This window comes from Hyla sarda, chromosome 10, assembly GCF_029499605.1.
Source record: "Hyla sarda isolate aHylSar1 chromosome 10, aHylSar1.hap1, whole genome shotgun sequence".
Lineage (NCBI taxonomy): Eukaryota > Metazoa > Chordata > Amphibia > Anura > Hylidae > Hyla > Hyla sarda.
This window is the reverse complement of record NC_079198.1, coordinates 14,055,665-14,076,830: the sequence shown is the minus strand read 5'-3', so window position 1 is coordinate 14,076,830 and position 21,166 is coordinate 14,055,665. Positions and strand designations below refer to the sequence as shown.

The 21,166-nt window shown below is 44.8% G+C and overlaps 1 protein-coding gene across 4 annotated transcripts in view; it reads right to left on the bottom strand.

Moving 5' to 3' along the window:
• Nucleotides 1-14,080: 14,080 nt before the first annotated feature.
• The window catches only part of LOC130293480 (zinc finger protein 239-like), a 30,119-nt gene continuing 23,033 nt past the window's right edge, over nucleotides 14,081-21,166 (bottom strand). For 2 of the 4 annotated variants that reach the window (XM_056542205.1, XM_056542206.1), the window contains 3 exons: nucleotides 20,112-20,217; nucleotides 18,681-18,785; nucleotides 14,081-15,527 (listed from right to left, as the gene is read on the bottom strand). In XM_056542205.1, coding sequence (XP_056398180.1) covers nucleotides 14,506-15,527; nucleotides 18,681-18,785; nucleotides 20,112-20,187 — 1,203 coding nt within the window. In that variant the 5' untranslated portion in view covers nucleotides 20,188-20,217 and the 3' untranslated portion in view covers nucleotides 14,081-14,505. The remainder of the gene's footprint in view (nucleotides 15,528-18,680; nucleotides 18,786-20,111; nucleotides 20,218-21,166) is intronic. The other 2 variants (XM_056542207.1, XM_056542208.1) reach the window with 1 other exon arrangement.

Here is a 21,166-nt window from a genome sequence, read left to right as displayed (position 1 = left end):
CTGTCCATCTCCTGCCCAATACCATCCCTACAGTGATCATGGTGGGGGCAGCATCATGTCTGGAGGATACCAGGTACTGTCCATCACCTGCCCAATACCATCCCTACAGTGATCATGGTGGGGGCAGCATCATGTCTGGAGGATACCAGGTACTGTCCTTCTCCTGCCCAATACCATCCCTACAGTGATCATGGTGGGGGCAGCATCATGTCTGGAGGAAACCAGGTACTGTCCATCTCCTGCCCAATACCATCCCTACAGTGATCATGGTGGGGGCAGCATCCTGCTGTATGGTGCTTTTCAGTAGATGGGACAGGAAGACTGTTCAGGGCTGAGGGAATGAAAACCTCATCCAGAATGCTCTGGACCTCAGACTGGGCCGAATGTTCAAATTCTAACAAGACAATGATACTAAGCACACGGCCAAAACAATGCAGGAGGGGCTTAGTGAGTGGCCCAGCCAGAGCCCTGACCCAATGGAACATCTCTGGAGGAAACCTGCAGGGGAGAATGGCAGAAAATCCCCAAATCCAGGTGTGTAAACCTTATGGCCTCGTCCCCAAGAAGACTGAAGGCTTGAATCACTGCCAAAAGTGCTTCAACTAAGTCCTGAGAAAAGGGTCTGAATACTTATGTCACTGCAAGATCACAGTGTTTTCCTTTTTAATAAATTTGCTAACATTTTCACAGTTTTGTGTACACTTGCAGAATGATGGGGAAAAACAAGGCCGCAACATAACATAATGTAAAAAAAATTAAAAGAGTATAAAAAACCTAATCAAAGCATTGTATATAGTTCCCGTACTGAAGCATCAATAGATTCTATACAGATCCATTTTACTGGAGGAGATGGGACCAGGATACACTATGGGAAGAAGACAACCTGGGGGAGGTAGTATAATGCTCAGGGCAATGTTTTGCTAGGAATCCTTGGGTCCTGGTATCATATGGATGTTCCTGTGACATGTACCATCTACTATACATTTAATGTACTATCTAATGTACCCTCTACCTATACGTCCAATGTACCATCTACTATAGATCCAATGTACCTTCTACCTATGCGTCCAATGTACCTTCTACCTATGCATCCAGGGTACCCTCTACCTATGCCTCCAATGTACCTTCTACCTATGCATCCAAGGTACCCTCTACCTATGCATCCAATGTACCATCTACCTATAAATCAAAAGCACCATCTACCTATACGTCCAATGTACCCTCTACCTATGCGTCCAATGTACCCTCTACCTATGCGTCCAATGTACCCTCTACCTATGCGTCCAATGTACCCTCTACCTATGCATCCAATGTACCCTCTACCTATGCATCCAGGGTACCCTCTACCTATGTGTCCAATGTACCATCTACCTATGCATCCAATGTACCATCTACCTATGCATCCAGGGTACCCTTTACCTATGCATCCAATCTACCATTTACCTATAAATCCAAAGTACCATCTACCTATACGTCCAATGTACCCTCTACCTATGCGTCCAATGTACCCTCTACCTATGCGTCCAATGTACCCTCTACCTATGCATCCAATGTACCCTCTACCTATGCATCCAATGTACCATCTACCTATGCGTCCAATGTACCATCTACCTATGCATCCAGGGTACCCTCTACCTATGCATCCAATCTACCATTTACCTATAAATCCAAAGTACCATCTACCTATACGTCCAATGTACCCTCTACCTATGCATCCAATGTACCCTCTACCTATGCGTCCAATGTACCCTCTACCTATGCATCCAATGTACCATCTACCTGTACGTACATCCATTGTACTATCTACCTATGCATCCAATGTACCATCTACCTATACATCCAATTAAACCATTTACCTATACATCCAATGTACCATCAACCTATGCATCCAATGTACCATCTACCTATACATCCAATGCACCATCTACCTATACATCCAATGCACCATCTACCTATGCATCCAATGTACCATCTACCTATACATCCAGTGTACCATCAACCTATGCATCCAATGTACCATCTACCTATACATCCAATGCACCATCTACCTATACATCCAAAGTACCATCTACCTATCCAATTAATCATCTGTGGGATGTGTTAAAAAACATGTCTGATCTATGGAGGCCGCAGGATCCACTGCTTATATCTTGGTGCAGATATGCACCTTCTCAGGTCTTGTGGGGTCAAGGCCTTGACGGGTCAGAGCTGTTTTGGCGATATAAGTGGGGCCTACACTATTTTAGGTGGATTTAATGTTATGGCTGATCTATCATGTACATTTATATGCCTTTGTGTAGTCTTATATCTTATAAGCTCTCACACATATATAGATTGCTTTCGCTTTACTGGCTTTTAATGTCGTGTTATTGTAAATAAATTACTCTTGAGATAATTGTGTTCCAAAGGAAACAATTGAATAATTGACAAGTGGAGCGTTTACTGATGACTTAATTCCTTCTAACCGTCTCCGTGAGCCAGAGAAAGCGAAGCGGCGCAGTAAGACCGTGAGAGAACGGTGACAGGATTTGTCATTGAGCACTACAGTGCATTGATCAATGAGCTGAACCAGCAGCTAAGAAGACTGATGGGGACCAATGGGGATCTTCTCCTAGGTCCGTCCCATAGAAGACACCTGGGTGGTCTTCATTGCAGCATTACCTTTTAGAATGCCACTTTCTTAAGAATAACATATGTTGATATGTTGTTTTTATTCTAATGGCTAGGTTCACACACACACACACACAGTATTTTGGGCCTTATTTTGGGTCACATTTTCATTGTAATTTTGGTCAGTATTTTTAGCCAAAGCCGGGAGTCAAACCGACACAGAGGTAAACTATACTGGGATTGTTTGGTTTACAAAACTCATCAAACATGGGGAAAACACGTAAACTTCTCAAGACCTATTTCTTAGGGTAAGTGTCACGTAGGTCAGGGAATTCACAACTAGACAGCAGATCCACAACTGGATGGCAGTCCCTGGGCTATGTAAGGTCCAGGGGCGTAACAAGTCAAAACAATAAAGAGGACTGTATGGAGGTCAGGAAAACAGGTCAGGATACGAAGGGTAAATGGGTAAGAACAAACAAAACAGGGAACTAAAGTAATAGGTTATGGCAGGAATACAAAGTAGTAACAAACAGGTATCAGGAAGATACAACGGCAGGTATATAGAGAACTGACTGGTTCAGGACCAAAGTAATATAGGAGGCATGAGAGAAATGGCAAATAGGTTACTAGGAAGATATTGCGGCCAGGAAAAAAAGGTGACTGAACAGGTAACTGAAGTCAGGACACTATACAGATCAGGATACACAGGAACAGGATCACACAAAACTAAACAAAGAAACACACCAGGCTAGGGGCAAAGCAAGAAAAGCAATGGATCAGGACCAAAACCATGGTGGAGTACAAAATGCAAACAGGTCAGAATACGTCAGGATACAGGTAACAGTTGTCAAACTAGACAAGATAAAACACACAAGAACAGACAAAAGGCATAACAAAAAGGGACAGCCTCTTAAAAGTTCTGAAACATTATAATCTTTTGTGTATTTTCTATACAGTCCTCCCCCAGTAAAAATGAAAAAGCTGTCAATTTTTTTGCATTATTGTTGTACAAAACATAGATGGTCCCTTCCAGGTTCGAATTGCAGTTATTTTTACAATATTAGTTGAATAAGTATAAAATATTGTACATGTCTATAAAGGCCCCTAAAAATAAAAAAAATGTCTAAACGCTTCAATTGTGGTAGGGCTGTTTGACTGTCCAGTGTGTATGGGGACCTCCAACCCTCCAACTTTTCTCCAAGATGATGGGGAAGAAAAGGATCAACCATGTTGAATTTCGACACCCATGCTGCCTAAACATGAGTTATCGGGGTGGTCCCTTGTGGCTTTTTCCACACCACCAGAGTTGATGGATAGATCCCTCCCTATACCCGAACAAGGAGAGCTCCATCAATCAGTATCTAGATCTATGGCCGTAGAAGGCTCCAGGAACCACCCCATTTACTCCTGGCTCAGGTAGCATGAAAATCATGACAGGTTCTCTTTAAGGCTTGAAAAGACGTATTCATGTATTATCCTGCAATGATGATCCGAAGGAAGACAATAATCCCCACAACACAAAAGCCAATATTCTTCAGCTGAAAAAAAATCAGAATAAATCTCTGGATCAAGGACCCTTAACCAGAATCTAGTAACTATAATAACTTGTTATATTATTACACTGCAGAAATGCATCCTGACTCCTATTGAGCTCTTTTAGTGAATTCTCCATGACAACTTGTATGAATTACATGTGTTATTAGCAGTAACTCAGCAAGCAAAGGATTCACTGCAGCCGGTGTAGGTCTTGCTCGCCCCCTTGCGGTAGACTTTGGAATGCGTCTTTTATTAGAAGATCTGATGAACGTTTTCTCTGGGAAAGATGATATCACTATTTAACCCCAGAGATGTACTGTGCCCGGACCCAAAGCAGAACCCAAGCTTTATTGTATGTATCTTCATGAGTGCCTGCAGAATGTAGAACATTGCAAACCAGGCAATGGTGATCTGAACTCATCAGTAGTTACCAGCAATGGTGATCTGAACCCATCAGTAGTTACCAGCAATGGTGATCTGAACCCATCAGTAGTTATCAATGGTGATCTGGACCCATCAGTAGTTATCAATGGTGATCTGAACTCATCAGTAGTTACCAGCAATGGTGATCTGAACCCATCAGTAGTTACCAGCAATGGTGATCTGAACCCATCAGTAGTTACCAGCAATGGTGATCTGAACCCATCAGTAGTTACGAGCAATGGTGATCTGAACCCATCAGTAGTTACGAGCAATGGTGATCTGAACCCATCAGTAGTTACGAGCAATGGTGATCTGAACCCATCAGTAGTTACTAGCAATGGTGATCTGAACCCATCAGTAGTTAGCAATGGTGATCTGAACCCATCAGTAGTTACCAATGGTGATCTGAACCCATCAGTAGTTACCAATGGTGATCTGAACCCATCAGTAGTTACCAGCAGTGGTGATCTGAACCCTACAGTAGTTACCAGCAATGGTGATCTGAACCCATCAGTAGTTACCAATGGTGATCTGAATCCATCAGTAGTTACCAATGGTGATCTGAACCCATCAGTAGTTAACAATGGTGATCTGAACCCTTCAGTAGTTACCAATGGTGATCTGAACCCATCAGTAGTTACCAGCAATGGTGATCTGAACCCATCAGTAGTTACCAATGGTGATCTGAACCCATCAGTAGTTACCAATGGTGATCTGAACCCATCAGTAGTTACCAATGGTGATCTGAACCCATCAGTAGTTACCAATGGTGATCTGAACCCATCAGTAGTTACCAATGGTGATCTGAACCCATCAGTAGTTACCAATGGTGATCTGAACCCATCAGTAGTTACCAATGGTGATCTGAACCCATCAGTAGTTACCAGCAGTGGTGATCTGAACCCATCAGTAGTTACCAGCAGTGGTGATCTGAACCCTACAGTAGTTACCAGCAATGGTGATCTGATCCCATCAGTAGTTACCAATGGTGATCTGAACCCATCAGTAGTTATCAATGGTGATCTGAATCCATCAGTAGTTACCAATGGTGATCTGAATCCATCAGTAGTTACCAATGGTGATCTGAACCCATCAGTAGTTACCAATGGTGATCTGAACCCTTCAGTAGTTACCAATGGTGATCTGAACCCATCAGTAGTTACCAGCAATGGTGATCTGAACCCATCACTAGTTACCAATGGTGATCTGAACCCATCAGTAGTTACCAATGGTGATCTGAACCTATCAGTAGTTACCAATGGTGATCTGAACCCATCAGTAGTTACCAATGGTGATCTGAACCCATCAGTAGTTACCAATGGTGATCTGAACCCATCAGTAGTTACCAATGGTGATCTGAACCCATCAGTAGTTACCAATGGTGATCTGAACCTATCAGTAGTTACCAATGGTGATCTGAACCCATCAGTAGTTACCAATGGTGATCTGAACCCATCAGTAGTTACCAGCAGTGGTGATCTGAACCCATCAGTAGTGACCAGAAGTGGTGATCTGAACCCTACAGTAGTTACCAGCAATGGTGATCTGAACCCATCAGTAGTTACCAGCAGTGGTGATCTGAACCCATCAGTAGTTACCAGCAGTGGTGATCTGAACCCTACAGTAGTTACCAGCAATGGTGATCTGATCCCATCAGTAGTTACCAATGGTGATCTGAACCCATCAGTAGTTATCAATGGTGATCTGAACCCATCAGTAGTTACTAGCATTCAACCCACCCAGTATTATAAAGCAGTGTTTCTCAAGCACGATCCTCCAGTCCCCCCCAACAGATCATGTTTTTAGGATTTCCTTATTCTTTCACAGGTGATTTAATTATGGTCAGTGAATCAGACATCACCATAATTATATCACCTATGAAAGACTAAGAAAAACCTGAAAACATGACCTGTTGGGGGGACTTGAGGACCGCGCTTGAGAAACACTGTTATAAAGGAACATGCAATTTTCTATTGCCCTCAAAGGAGTTTTCTAGGAATACTCTTTTGTCAGATCTGACATTAGGCATAACAAGAAACCACTGCATATTGGGCAGATGGGCCGTCAATCAATTCGAATAGGACCACGGCATGACACTTGCTGGGTGCCGTACGGCTGCCTTTCCCAGCATGCAGTTAGGAATGGTTGGTTTTGATGGTTAGGAAGCTTAAGGTGGGGCACAAGATGGGCACATTGGGTCTTATTAGTGATGATCCAGCCTCAGTAAATCCAGCTCCAAGCTCAACGTTTCATTCTGTTCCTCTCCGGGGATTGAGGACTCTTTAAAGTTTTGGAATTATTAATGTCTTAGACTTCCGGAGCAGCCAGGTGGACTTCACTCACCGAGAACATTGGATTTACAGACTTTGTTTGTTTGTGTTTTGTGGAGCCGCCTGACATATTATTCAAATTATTCAAGCGCACCAGCTGAAAGTCTGCTTTCAAGCCATGCCGCATTATCATATTGGGGTCAGCTCTTCATCTCCCAGAATCCTTTGCGGCTCCAACAGGTCAACGCAGAGAGGAGGACACAGTTCAGCTAACATTAATTATAGACCAGATAGCAGAATCAGTGCCGCCCCCCCCCCTGACATTTACTTCTGCTTATTACAAGGCGGCTGGTGGATAACGGTGAACGCTTTGGCGGTAGCGTTATTACAAGAACGCTATTTCAGGCCTGTTAAGAATGATGAGCATTGCCGTGAGTGGTTGGACAGCTCTGTGGTCCCGATCTGCTGCTGAAGAGGTCAGAGCAGGGCTAACACCTGAACAGAATGTTATTTATTTCATCTAATCCTCCCAGGAAGATGTGTCTGCCCAAATTGTTTGTCTGCTTGAAGAATCGGAAGATTTATCTAGACAATGGTCATTAAGATGCGTGGTGGCGTCTTGGAGCCCGATGCAGTACTCACGCGGGTGCTAGGTAGAATTGTCCACAGCCGCTGCAATATTAATCAGCATTCCCAGCCTAAATGTATTTATCATGCTGATGGACTCCATAGACAATGAGGCAGTTTTCATGATTTCAGGACCAGCATGGGCTCAGATTCAATACTGTGCGCTGAAAGGGGTGTTCCACTTTGCGTATTACCCCCCCCCCGGTCAAAAATTAAGGAATCCCAGAGCTTAGAGGATGGCACCCAGCTTTATTACTTCATATCAAACACGCAAATCCCAGATACGAAACAAAGGAAAGTTTAAAGGGGTACTCCGCCACTAGACATCTTATCCCCTATCCAAAAGGATAGGGGATAAGATGTCTGATCGCTGGGGACCCCTACGATCTTGACTGCGGGACCCCAGATATCCGGTGCACAGAGTGAACTTCGCTCTATTCCGGTTGACTGGCGATGTGGGGGTGGAGGCTCATGACGTCACGGTCACGCACCGCTCTTGACATCACGGCCATGCCCCCTCAATGCAAGTCTATGGGAGGGGGCGTGACGGCAGTCACGCCCCCTCCCATAGACTTGCATTGAGGGGGCATGGCCGTGATGTCAAGAGCAGTACGTGACCGTGACGTCATGAGCCTCCACCCCCACATCGCCAGTCAATCGGCACAGAGCCCTCCCATAGACTTGCATTGAGGGGGCATGGCCGTGATGTCAAGAGCAGTACGTGACCGTGACGTCATGAGCCTCCACCCCCACATCGCCAGTCAATCGGCACAGAGCCCTCCCATAGACTTGCATTGAGGGGGCATGGCCGTGATGTCAAGAGCAGTACGTGACCGTGACGTCATGAGCCTCCACCCCCACATCGCCAGTCAATCGGCACAGAGCCCTCCCATAGACTTGCATTGAGGGGGCATGGGCGTGACATCACGAGTGATGTGCGGCCGTGACGTCATGAGCCTCCGGTGGTCTGATGCTGCACCTGACGCTCTAAACGAACACTGGTCACGCCTGGGACATCACGGGGGTCCCCAGCGTCCGGAACCCCATGATAAGACATCCTTTGGATAGGGGATAAGATGTCTAGGGGCAAATTACCCCTTTAACCCTTACCAACCTTTGACATTCATGTACATCATAATGGTGGCAAGTGTACATGCGGTGGAGCCCGCTCCACAGCAGAGCTTGCTGATAACTGCAGCTGCCACTGACCAAAATCGGAGATAACACCGACCTAGCCATTCAATCCCCTAATGCTACGGTCAATATCGATAAAAAAAAACAATTGTATTGTAGCCAAGCAGTTGGGATGACAGCCAGTTGACCTAGAGATGGCATTCAATCTTAGTACCCAACAAACTGGTATCATTGCATTTTTTCCCATCTCAGCACACGATAGGCTAAAATTAAGCTAATTTAAGGCAAAAAACAAGACCTCATATGGCTTTGTCAAAGAAAAAAAAAAATCGAGGGAGAAAAAAAATAAAAAATTACTACCGCCAAAAATGACTGCTTTGGAAAGGGGTTAACACCATACACTACCCAGAGGTAGCCTCTGGGAGCCTTTTTTTTTATAGAGCAGTGGAGAAAGCAGATTTATGCCCTCCTATCGTAAGGCCCAGTGTCAAATCAGACCACAACAGTCAATCTGCCTGGGGCATAACTGCATGCCGGGATTTGCAGCAATCTGTTATTATTTTGTCATTCAGAATATTCTGCAGTTAAAAGTAAAAATGCCTACAGACTTTAGCAAGCTATCACGCCCCCCCCCTCCCATAGACTTGCATTGAGGGGGGCGTGCCATGACGTCACATGGGGATGTGGCCGACCCCCGCAGAGCGCACACAGTGTTCAGAACTAAATGTTCTAAATGTTCCGAACGCTGGCCAGTGGAGTATCCCTTTAATGTAGTGGCTGATCAGCGTACATGATTCATACAGGGAGATGCTCTGCTGCTTTCAATGCACATTTATTTTGATCTCGAGATTTTAAGTGCTTTTTTATTTTATTTTTTTATTTTATTTGCCGCAGCCGCTGTGACCCACAAAGCTACTAAAGCTTAAAAGTGTTTAGCTGTAAATAATGGAAAAAAAATTAATATATATACATATACACATAGATTTAGACCCATATTTCTTTAAGCAAAACAAGCAAAACCTTTGAAGTGAACCCACCATGCAAAACACAATGTTCTGAGTCTTCAGAAAATTGAAATGAAAGCCAAATAAAACTGTGTAATTTTCTTCCCCAAATACAGAGGCATCAGACCAAGGTAACTACAGGCGTATGGAGCTGCGAGGTGCGCGGATCTGCATCCAAATGAAGGGAGCTCGAAAAGCCGGGAGGGCGGGATGTCATTCACCGTACATACATGAGCACTTAACGCTGCCAACAAGTGTATATAGCGGCGGAGGGGTATTAAGGCATGTGGCACCAGAACTAGAGATGAGCAAATTTACAGTAAATTTGATTCGTCACGAACTTCTCGGCTCGGCAGTTGATGACTTTTCCTGCATAAATGAGTTCAGCTTTCAGGTGCTCCCGTGGGCTGGAAAAGGTGGATACAGTCCTAGGAGACTCTTTCCTAGGAATGTATCCACCTTTTCCAGTCCACCGGAGCACCTGAAAGCTGAACTAATTTATGCAGGATAAGACATCAACTGCCGAGCCGAGAAGTTCGTGACGAATCGAATTTACTGTAAATTCGCTCATCTCTAACCAGAACCAACCGAGATCCCAAAATAAATGCAGATGATGGTAATGTGAGGGAACAGTACGATCATTGCATATTTATGTTCATATGTCACAGATGGAGTCGTATGAGATGTGCTGGCTTTACATTTTGGCCAGTATTTGGGGCTCAGGTCTTTTGGAACAGACAATTTTGACAGTACAGAAGTGCCACAGCGATGAGGCTTGAGGGCAACCTACTGGACGCCAACAGTTATCAGTATATAGTTAAAGGGGTACTCCACCCCTAGACATCTTATCCTCTATACAAAGGATAGGGGATAAGATGTCAGATCGCGGGACCCCCGGGATCTCGGCTGCAGCACCCACCTCAACGGCTTTCGGCCACGCTGGAGGCTTCGGATCCCGACCACGCGAGCGGAAGAGCGTGACGTCACAATTCTGCCCCCCGTGTGACATCACGCCCCGTCCCCTCAATGCAAGTCTATGGGAGGGGGCGTGATGGCCGCCCCCTCCCATAGACTTGCATTGAGGGGACGGAGCGTGACGTCACATGGGGGCGGAGTCGTGACGTCACGCTCTTCCGCTCGCGTGGTCGGGATCCGAAGCCTCCAGCGTTGCCGAAAGCCGTTGAGGTGGGTGATGCAGCCAAGATCCCGGGGGTCCCCAGCAGCGGGACCCCCGCGAACTGACATCTTATCCCCTATCCTTTGGATAGGGGATAAGATGTCTAGGGGCGGAGTGCTCCAGAAGGGGGAAAAAAAGCAACTGGTGCCAGAAAGTTAACCAGATTTGGAAATTACTTCTATATAAAAATCTTATTCCTTCCAGTACTTATCAGCTGCTGTATGCTCCACAGGAAGTTGAATTTCTTCTTTCTGTTCAGAGCAGAAGGAAATCCCCATGGCAAACCTCTCTTGCTCCGGACAGTTCCTGACACAGACAGGAGGTGGCAGCAGAGAGCACTGTGGTTAGATTGGAAAGGACTACACAATTTTCTGTGGAGCATACAGCAGCTGATAAGTACTGGAAGGATTAAGATTTTTTTTTTTTATAGAAGTAATTTACAAATCTGCTTAACTTTCTGGCAACAGTTGATTTAAAAAAAAAAAAATTCCCCTCCAGAGTACCCCTTTAATAGAAAGTTTGTAAGGGGATTGTATACTGCACTCGGTATGAAGCGGAAAAGGACATGTGGGCGGAGTGTTGTCAGCTGGTTCGGCCAATCAGAACAGTGGGGTGTGGTCTCAGCATTGCTGTCCTTTTCAGCTGGATACCAGGCATGGTGTACGATCTTCAGCTGGTCTACAGTTCGTTAAGAGACAGCGGGGACATTTTATTGGATCAATTATTGTAGGTAGTGACTGTGCATTGGTTTGGTCCACAGTCAGATAAAAGCAGGACTTTTTGTAGGACTTGCTTTGAATCTAGGAGCCACCAAGACATAAGTAAGGGGCCAGTATTTTATTTTATTAATTAAACAACCAGCGAGATTCGTCAGTTTTAGGCTAGGTTCCCACAAAGGGTTTTTTCTGAAGTTTTTTGGAATTTTGCCACTGCAGTTTTTCGGCTAAAGCCAGAAGTGTATTCAAAATGAATGGGAAATATAATGGAGGACTTATACTTCATCCTACTGGATCCACTTCTGACTTTGGTTCAAAAACTGCAGTGACAGTTTCCAAAAAACACCAGAAAAAAAAAACCTGTGTGAAAACCTAGCCTTTGGGTGGTATTGACAACAGCAGTGACAGGAGGAGCAGCAGGAGGGAGGGCAGCAGGAGGTGTAGCACGAGAGAGGTTGACAGAAAGTGCAGCAGGAGGGAGGGTAACAGCAGTGACAGGAGGAGCAGCAGGAGGGAGGGTAACAGCAGTAATAGGAGGTGCAGCAGAAGGGAGGGTAACGACAGTGACTGGAGGGGCAGCAGAAGGGAGGGTAACAGCAGTGACTGGGGGTGCAGCAGAAGGGAGGGTAACAGCAGGTGCAGCAGGAGGGAGGGTAACAGCAGTGATAGGAGGAGCAGCAGGAGGGAGGGTAACGGCAGTGACTGGAGGTGCAGCAGAAGGGAGGGTGACAGAAGGTGCAGCAGGAGGGAGGGTAACAGCAGTGACTGGGGGTGCAGCAGGAAGGAGGGTGACAGAAGGTGCAGCAGGAGGGAGGGTAACAGCAGTGACTGGGGGTGCAGCAGGAAGGAGGGTGACAGAAGGTGCAGCAGGAGGGAGGCTAACAGAAGTGATAGGAGGAGCAGCAGGAGGGAGGGTAACGGCAGTGACTGGAGGTGCAGCAGAAGGGAGGGTGACAGAAGGTGCAGCAGGAGGGAGGGTAACAGCAGTGACAAGAGGAGCAGCAGGAGGGAGGGTAACGGCAGTGACTGGAGGTGCAGCAGAAGGGAGGGTGACAGAAGGTGCAGCAGGAGGGAGGGTAACAGAAGTGACAAGAGGAGCAGCAGGAGGGAGGGTTACAAGAAGTACAGCAAGGGGACTGGTGCCGACTAACAGCACTGCATGTACCACGGCCAGGAGCAGACTTCAGGGCAGGGGCCAGGTGTAAAGTCCTCCCCTCCCACTCCCCATATGAAGCGCCCCCAGCACCAACCTGGTTGGCGGCAGCACTGCAGGTCGCTCTCCTACGGCTGCCTCCGGACTGTCTCCCTCGCTCCTACAGGTTGGGAGGTCACACAGTGACTTCTAAGTTGCAGATTTATCCCCCTGTCTAATTAATTATTATTCTTTAGATAGGTGATATTGGCCCTGTGTTTTGTCCCGTTTACTCCTTTCCTTCACTATTTTTACACTGAATGTGTCTGCATATTTTATCTTTGAACCATTTTATACAAGTACAAACACTGTACTTTATTATTTTCTTCTAAATAAATACACTATTTTTTTTTTACATATTACAAACTCAGAGTAAATATAATTATTTTCCCATATATCCAACACTTCATAATATGTTCATTACTCCATTTGTGAATATACTTCACAAGCAAAACTAAGGGGTTAATTCCACATATCCTGGAAGACTTTGGCACACTAATGTTACTTCTTCAGTAACATTAGTGTGCCAAAAAGCAGGGTTTGAACCTTCCAAGCATTTAATGCAGTGTTTCCCAACCAGGGTGCCCCCAGCTATTGCAAAACTACAACTCCTAGCATGGCCGGACAGCCGAAGGCTGTCCGGACATGCTAGGAATCGTAGTTTTACAACAGCTGGAGGTACCCTTGTTGGGAAACACTGTTCTAAGGTGTATGATGGCCTTTTGACTCCCCTCTGACAGTAGATGTCATGACAGAGAAGAATCGGTTATAGTTTACTTTGGGCCCAAAGCAAGAAGTGGTATTACTAAATAACCCATGGCACCCTTAAGAAGCCTTATCTGAGTGAAATAGTTATACTAAGCTGCTACTCCCTGCCTGGGTGTAATACTAAGCTGCTACTCCCTGCCTGATTGTAATACTAAGCTGCTACTCCCTGCCTGATTGTAATACTAAGCTGCTACTTCCTGCCTGGTTGTAATACTAAGCTGCAACTCACTGCCTGATTGTAATACTAAGCTGCTACTCCCTGCCTGATTGTAATACTAAGCTGCTACTCCCTGCCTGATTGTAATACTAAGCTGCTACTCCCTGCCTGATTGTAATACTAAGCTGCTACTCCCTGCCTGATTGTAATACTAAGCTGCTACTCCCTGCCTGATTCTAATACTAAGCTGCTACTCCCTGCCTGATTGTAATACTAAGCTGCTACTCCCTGCCTGGTTGTAATACTAAGCTGCTACTTCCTGCCTGATTGTAATACTAAGCTGCTACTCCCTGCCTGATTGTAATACTAAGCTGCTACCCCCTGTCCGTATAGCAGAAATGTGTATGGTCATTCACCTGCATAGTATCCTATAAAATAACATTACTATAGGCAGTGACACAGGCTATTACACAGATTTTATTTTCTAGAATATAATTTCATAGTGACATACAAACACAGACCATTAAGTGTACATTATATACCAAGGAAGTGTTTTTTTTTTTAATTTATTATAAATAATTCAGAAGTGGATATGCCAACTCTATACAGACTAAGTGCAACACGGGCACAGGTGGCAGTGCCCCCCTTTTCTCTGTGGACCATGCTAGGTGTCCTCAATGAATTTAATTGTTCATTAGGCTCCAGAGCAGATAGTTTGCAGGCAGATAAATGTTGGGCAATACAGTGAGGTAAATAGCTCCCCTGGTGGCCAGCATCCCATATTACCTGACAGCTGGCACCTGATACAGTCTCAACATATACAGTACTTGTGCAATGTGAGTGTGTAGGTTTACATTTTGGAAAGGAACCAGCATTTTCCTACAATGGTCATGCAGACAACTTCATGGTTCCAGATGGGGATTGTGGTAGATTCTTCATTGACAACTCCCCCCTGGCATGCTGTATATAGTGCTCATGGAGCCCACCTTCTTGGGTGAAGCGTACTCCACACTCAATACATTTATACTCTTCTTTCTCTTCCCACCTGTCCCTCCCCTTCCGGTGAATCTGAAGATGCCGTCGGTAGTTGGATGCTTGGCTGAAACTTTTCTCGCAAAAGGTACAAGGGAATGGTCTCTTGCCGGCATGCACTGCCCTATGCCTTTGGTAATTGGAACGCTGGTTAAAGCTCTTGCCGCATTGTTGGCAATGGAAGGGTCTCTCTCCTGTGTGAATGCGAAGATGGCGCTTGTACCGAGAGGAGAAGAAGAAAGTCTTGCCACACATGGGACATACATGAGGCTTCCGAGAGATATGTAAGTTTCTGTGCTTCTCGAAAGTGTGTTTGGCCCGAAATCTTCGCCCACAATCCTGACATTGGTAGGGCTTGGAATCCTCATGTACCCACTGGTGGACCCGAAGAGTCTCTAGCTGTGTGAATGCTTGTGGGCACTCAGGGCATTGGTACGGTCTTTCTCCAGTGTGGATACGCATGTGACGGGAGAGTTTGGCCGAACAGTTGAAAGCTTTACCACACCAGACACAAACACGATCCTTCCGATGAGCTTGTTGGTGTCTACGGAATGTTGGTTGGCTGGGAAAATGCTTACTACACTGTGAGCACTGGTAGCCACGTTCCCCTGTGTGCTGTTCATGATGACTGTGTAAAGCCAAAAGCCAGCAGAAGCGACGCCCACAGTCAGAGCAAGAATAAGGTTTCTCACTGCCCTCGCTTGCTCCAGCACGGGCCACATCACAGTCCTTGCAGGTATAGGAAAGATCGGCGGCATGGTTGCGCCTGTGAAGTCTGTGCGCGCGTAGAGTTTGGAACGTCCGTCCACAGTCTGGGCAAGGAGGGGGTGGGGAGTCCTCGTGAGCCACGTGGGTATCTGAACTGTCCTCCAAGGGTTCTGCAGCACAATACTGAAGATCAGTTAAGGTGTCCAGTTTATACAAACAACCAATTGTCATCAATAATTGTGAATATGTTCCATCCTTATTTTGAAAGAAGGACTGGGATAGATGTGCACTACTGAAATCTTTGCATGTCTCCCATATAACAACATATAAGACAACACACAGGAGGGAGTATACCTCCAAGATCAGACTACACATTGTTTGTTTGTAGTCTGTTACCATGGAGATATATATATATGCAAGGGAGCTGTACAAGACTGTTATAGGGGTACTCCATTGGCCAGCGTTCAGAACATTTAGTTCTAAACGTTGTGTGCGCACGCTGCCGGGGTTGGCCACGCCCATTCGTGACATCATGTCACACCCCCTCAATTCAAGTCTATAAGAGGGGGCATGGCAGTCGCCATGCCCCCTCCCATAGACTTGCATTGAGGGGGTGTGGCATGACATAACGAGGGCATGGCCAACCACCGCAGTGCTCACACTGCGTTCAGAACTAAAGGTTCAGAATGCTGACCAGTGGAGTACCCCTTCAATTAAAGGGGAATTTAGGAGAATTATTTTTCTATTTACCTGTGCTCAGGGTGCAGTTAAATAGAAAAAAAAAAAGTTGTTACCCCTCTCGCTCCTCCACTGCTTCCACTGTCTCTGTGTCAATCCCCCGCCACGCTGCACTTCCTTGTTCCGATGTTGCACAAGGACCTTCCCGAACAGCTAATCAGTGGACACAGCAGTGTCCTTTGTGTGACACAGACACAAGGAAGTGCAGCATTGTGGGGGAGTGACACAGAGATACCGGGGGCAGTGGGGTAGCAATAGGGGTAAGTACGTACAAAGTAAGGCAGCTGTAACCAGCTGCCATTCTGTTTAACAGTTGAGAATCCAAAATAGAGAACACCATACCCCCCCCCCCCATATTTTCTCAGGCCATGTTCATGTGGCAGAATTTCCAGGCGGAATAACATTTATGCATCGGAAAGATCTGTTGTGAAAATCAAGATTCCAGTCCCTGCAGAAATGTCAATTCTTTATGCGGAATCCGCTCGGAAATGCATTGCCGTATGGAGACGACACATTTCCGAGGGGTCCTAGAAATTTTCCGGAGGGACATTTAGCAAAAAATATGCCATGTGAACATGGCCTAAAAAAATAAATAAAAAAATAATACAAAAATGTATATGAGAGAGTATTTTTTACAATAAATAACCCTTTTTAGAGTTACCGATCTCAGTCCCACAAATGTACGTAAATGGTACTGCAGGTTGTCAGTACTGTACTGTCATTCATCCCACTGATCCCAGCCTGAACTGGCTGACAACAGAGACCAATAGATAACATTTAAAGGGGTACTCCGGTGGAAAACTATTTTTTTAAATCAACTAGTGCCAGAAAGTTAAACAGATTTGTAAATAACTATTTAAAAATCTTAATCCTTCCAGTACTTAGCTTCTGTATATTACAGAGGAAGTTCTTTTCTTTTTCATATTTCTTTTCAATCTAACCACAGTGCTCTCTGCTGACACCTCTGTCCGTGTCAGGAACTGTCCAGAGCAGGAGAGGTTTGCTATGGGGATTTGCTCCTACTCTGGACAGTTCCTGACATGGACAGAGGTGTCAGCAGAGAGCACTGTAGTCAGACAGAAAGGAAATTCAAGAAGAAAAGAACTTCCTGTGGAGCATACAGCAGCAGATAAATACTGGAAGGATTAAGAATTTTAATAGAAGTAATTTACAAATCTGTTTAACTTTCTGGAGCCAGTTGATAAAAAAAACATTTTTTTTTATATCAACTGGCTCCAGAAAGTTAAACAGATTTGTAAATTACTTCTATTAAAAAATCTTAATCCTTTCAATAATTATCAGCTGCAGAAGTGGAGTTGTTGTTTTCTGTCTGGCAACAGTGCTCGCTGCTGACATCTCTGCTTGTCTCGGGAACTGCACAGAGTAGAATAGGTTTGCTATGGGGATTTGCTTCTAAACTGGGCGTTTCCCCGAGACAGGTGTCATCAGAGAGCACTTAGACAGAAAAGAACAACTCAACTTCAGCAGCTCATAAGTACTGAAAGGATTAAGATTTTTTAATAGAAGTAATTTACAAATCTGTTTAACTTTCTGGAGCCAGTTGATATATATATATATTTATATATTAAAAAGTTTTTTCCTGGAGTACCCCTTTAACTGCACAGCCAATGAAGGGAAGATAAGAGTTCAGAACTGCTCGGCATCAGCATTTCTAGGCGCATTTACATTCAGAGCACAAAGCATTCATGAAACGCGCAGATTTTTTTGCTCTAATTTTACTGTGATTTGCATTTCTACGTCGGTTTCATCCGATGTGATACTTGGGTACGTAAAAGTAATAGCACCCCGCCTCTTCAAAAAAAAAACAATCCATCCCGGGTGACATCACTCTCTGTGATGAAATTTATAAACAAAGACATCAATTATTTACAACGGCGGCTTTGTTTAAATGTCACTGTGGAATTAGCGCGTTTTCTCCGTTGAGATCTGCAGTCGAGCAGAATTTAGCAGCTGATAATAAGAACAGATTGCAATTATACTCGTCCCAATGTACGGCGGCAGCAGAATCGGAATTCATTAATGTTAATTAAGGAGAATGTATATGATCTTTGCAGTCTGAACCGTGTCCAAATGTTTTAAAGGGGACCCGTCCGCCCTCCTGACAGTCCTCTTTTGGTAAACAATTTCCCGATGCATTCACAATTCCGAAACATCTTTTCCTATGACCCTATGCCAGTGCTTCCCAATCAGGGTGCCTCCAGCTGTTGCAAAACTACAACTCCCAGCATGCCCGGACAGCCAACGGCTGTCCGGGCATACTGGGAGTTGTTGTTTTGCAACAGCTGGAGGCACCCTGGTTGGGAAACACCGATTTAAACTTACATAATGGCCCCTATTATATGGCATTATTAGTATAAATTGGGATTCGTTTAGCAGCTACATCGTTTAGCATGCTGGGAGTTGTAGTTTTGGTTGGGAAACACTATCCTAGACTGTCTGTCTGACACTTTTTTTTTTTTATGAAGTGCTCTGGGATTTATTTTATTTTTTCATACATCTATATAGCTTATATGGCAGCATATTAAAGAATAACTAAGAGGTTCTTGTGTATGCATTGTGCTTACCTGATTTTGCTGATGTGGCAGGTGTGGGTTTGGTTCTATACTGATTGCAATTCCACCACTGAAAGGATTTCCTATAGCTGCCTACATTTCCCACAAAGCCTTTGGCTTTACAGAGAGAGAGAGAAAGAGTGGGATTTTATCACTGAACTTGATTTAATAAGACTGCAGGTGCTGGACTCATTGTGCATTTCTTTCTGTAATTGGGGGGGGCGTAAATCACAGCAAAAAAAAAAAAAAATGCAATGTGCGAACACAGACTCAGGGAGGTGTATACTATACTATACTGATCACATAGAGATAGCAGCAGTATACAGAGAGTGCTACTATATATCCGTGAGATTTTTAACTGCTATATATACCCTGATTCCATAGAGATAGCAGAAGTATACAGATAGAGCTGGAGGCGTATAATAATTTATATATATATATATATATATATATATATATATATATATATATCTCCAAATTGAAAAAGGTGGTGGATATCACTGAAACGTTGCATTATACATGGTTTAATAAACACTGCTGTGTTTCTACTTGATCCCGTGAGTGCTGCTGGACTTATTGCTGGTATATATATATATATATATATATACACATACACACACACACACACACACACACACACACTGATCCCATAGAGATAGAAGGATTATACAGAGAGCTGGACAGGAGGGGTATACCTACTATATATACTGATCACATAGAGATAGAAAAAATATATAGGTAGAGCTGGAGGGGAGGCATATACCTACTATATATATATATATATATATATATATATATATATATATATATATATATATATATACACACACACACACACACACACACACACACACACACACTGATGCCATAGCGATAGAAGAAGTATACAGATAGAGCTGGAGGGGGAGGTGTATACCTACTATATATACACTGATGCCAGAGAGATAGAAGAAGTATACAGATAGAGCTGGAGGGGGAGGTGTATACCTACTATATATACACTGATGCCAGAAAGATAGAAGAAGTATACAGATAGAGCTGGAGGGGAGGGGTCTGGGAGGGCGCAGGAGCGATGTGATGTCAAGGATGGCAATGATCTCATCCAGTAGGTCACAGGAAGTCAGCTGACCCAGGACTGACCACTTCCTCTGACACATTAAGCACTGTCATTTTCTGTGGGTCAAACTGGCGGTCACATGACACAGTTACAGTAATAAAATGCATAGATGCAGCTGAGCTGTTACAAAGTTTCTTGTCAACACTTGTTCTATTGTTTCCCCCTAAAATCAATAATACAACAGTTTTTAATTTTTTTTTATCTACTGGTCTCTATAGTAGAACGTATCAGAACTCTGGTCTTAATTGGGACAAATTTAAGTCCTGATTTGGTAAATCGCCATGGCGATGCAGTAATGATTTCTAGTGAAGGCAACATGTGCTTACCAGGGGTGATATCGAGCTGTTCTTCAGACTTCACTTCCCAATGGGATTCTGGTGCCTCCTTCTCAAACACCGACATCTCTATAGGGTAATGGTGACGGATGGGACTCTAGAAAGGAATACAAGGACTGTTTAGTTACTGCTCCATGAAGGTACGTCACAGTCCCCATCAGAGGCCAAGATCTCCTGGTCTGCAAATACACAATAACACAACCATAGCCGCTCTTTCCATGTATTCCTGACTCTAGTTATGGATGACACCAGACATCTTCTCTGGTCAACAAAAGGGATTGTGGTCAATGAAAACGGTCAAGTGACAACACTGGTCCTACAGGGGTAAGATAGGCAGGTGACAACACTGGTCCTACAGGGGTAAGATAGGCAGGTGACAACACTGGTCGTACAGGGGTAAGATAGGAAGGTGACAACACTGGTCCTACAGGGGTAAGATAGGCAGGTGACAACACTGGTCGTACAGGGGTAAGATAAGCAGGTGACAACACTGGTCGTACAGGGGTAAGATAGGAAGGTGACAACACTGGTCCTACAGGGGTAAGATAAGCAGGTGACAACACTGGTCCTACAGGGGTAAGATAGGCAGGTGACAACACTGGTCCTACAGGGGTAAGATAGGCAGGTGACAACACTGGTCGTACAGGGGTAAGATAAGCAGGTGACAACACTGGTCCTACAGGGGTAAGATAAGCAGGTGACAACACTGGTCGTACAGGGGTAAGATAGGAAGGTGACAACACTGGTCCTACAGGGGTAAGATAAGCAGGTGACAACACTGGTCCTACAGGGGTAAGATAGGCAGGTGACAACACTGGTCCTACAGGGGTAAGATAGGCAGGTGACAACACTGGTCGTACAGGGGTAAGATAAGCAGGTGACAACACTGGTCGTACAGGGGTAAGATAGGAAGGTGACAACACTGGTCCTACAGGGGTAAGATAGGAAGGTGACAACACTGCTCCTACAGGGGTAAGATGGGTAGGTGACAACACTGGTCCTACAGGGGTAAGATAGGCAGGTGACAACACTGGTCCTACAGGGGT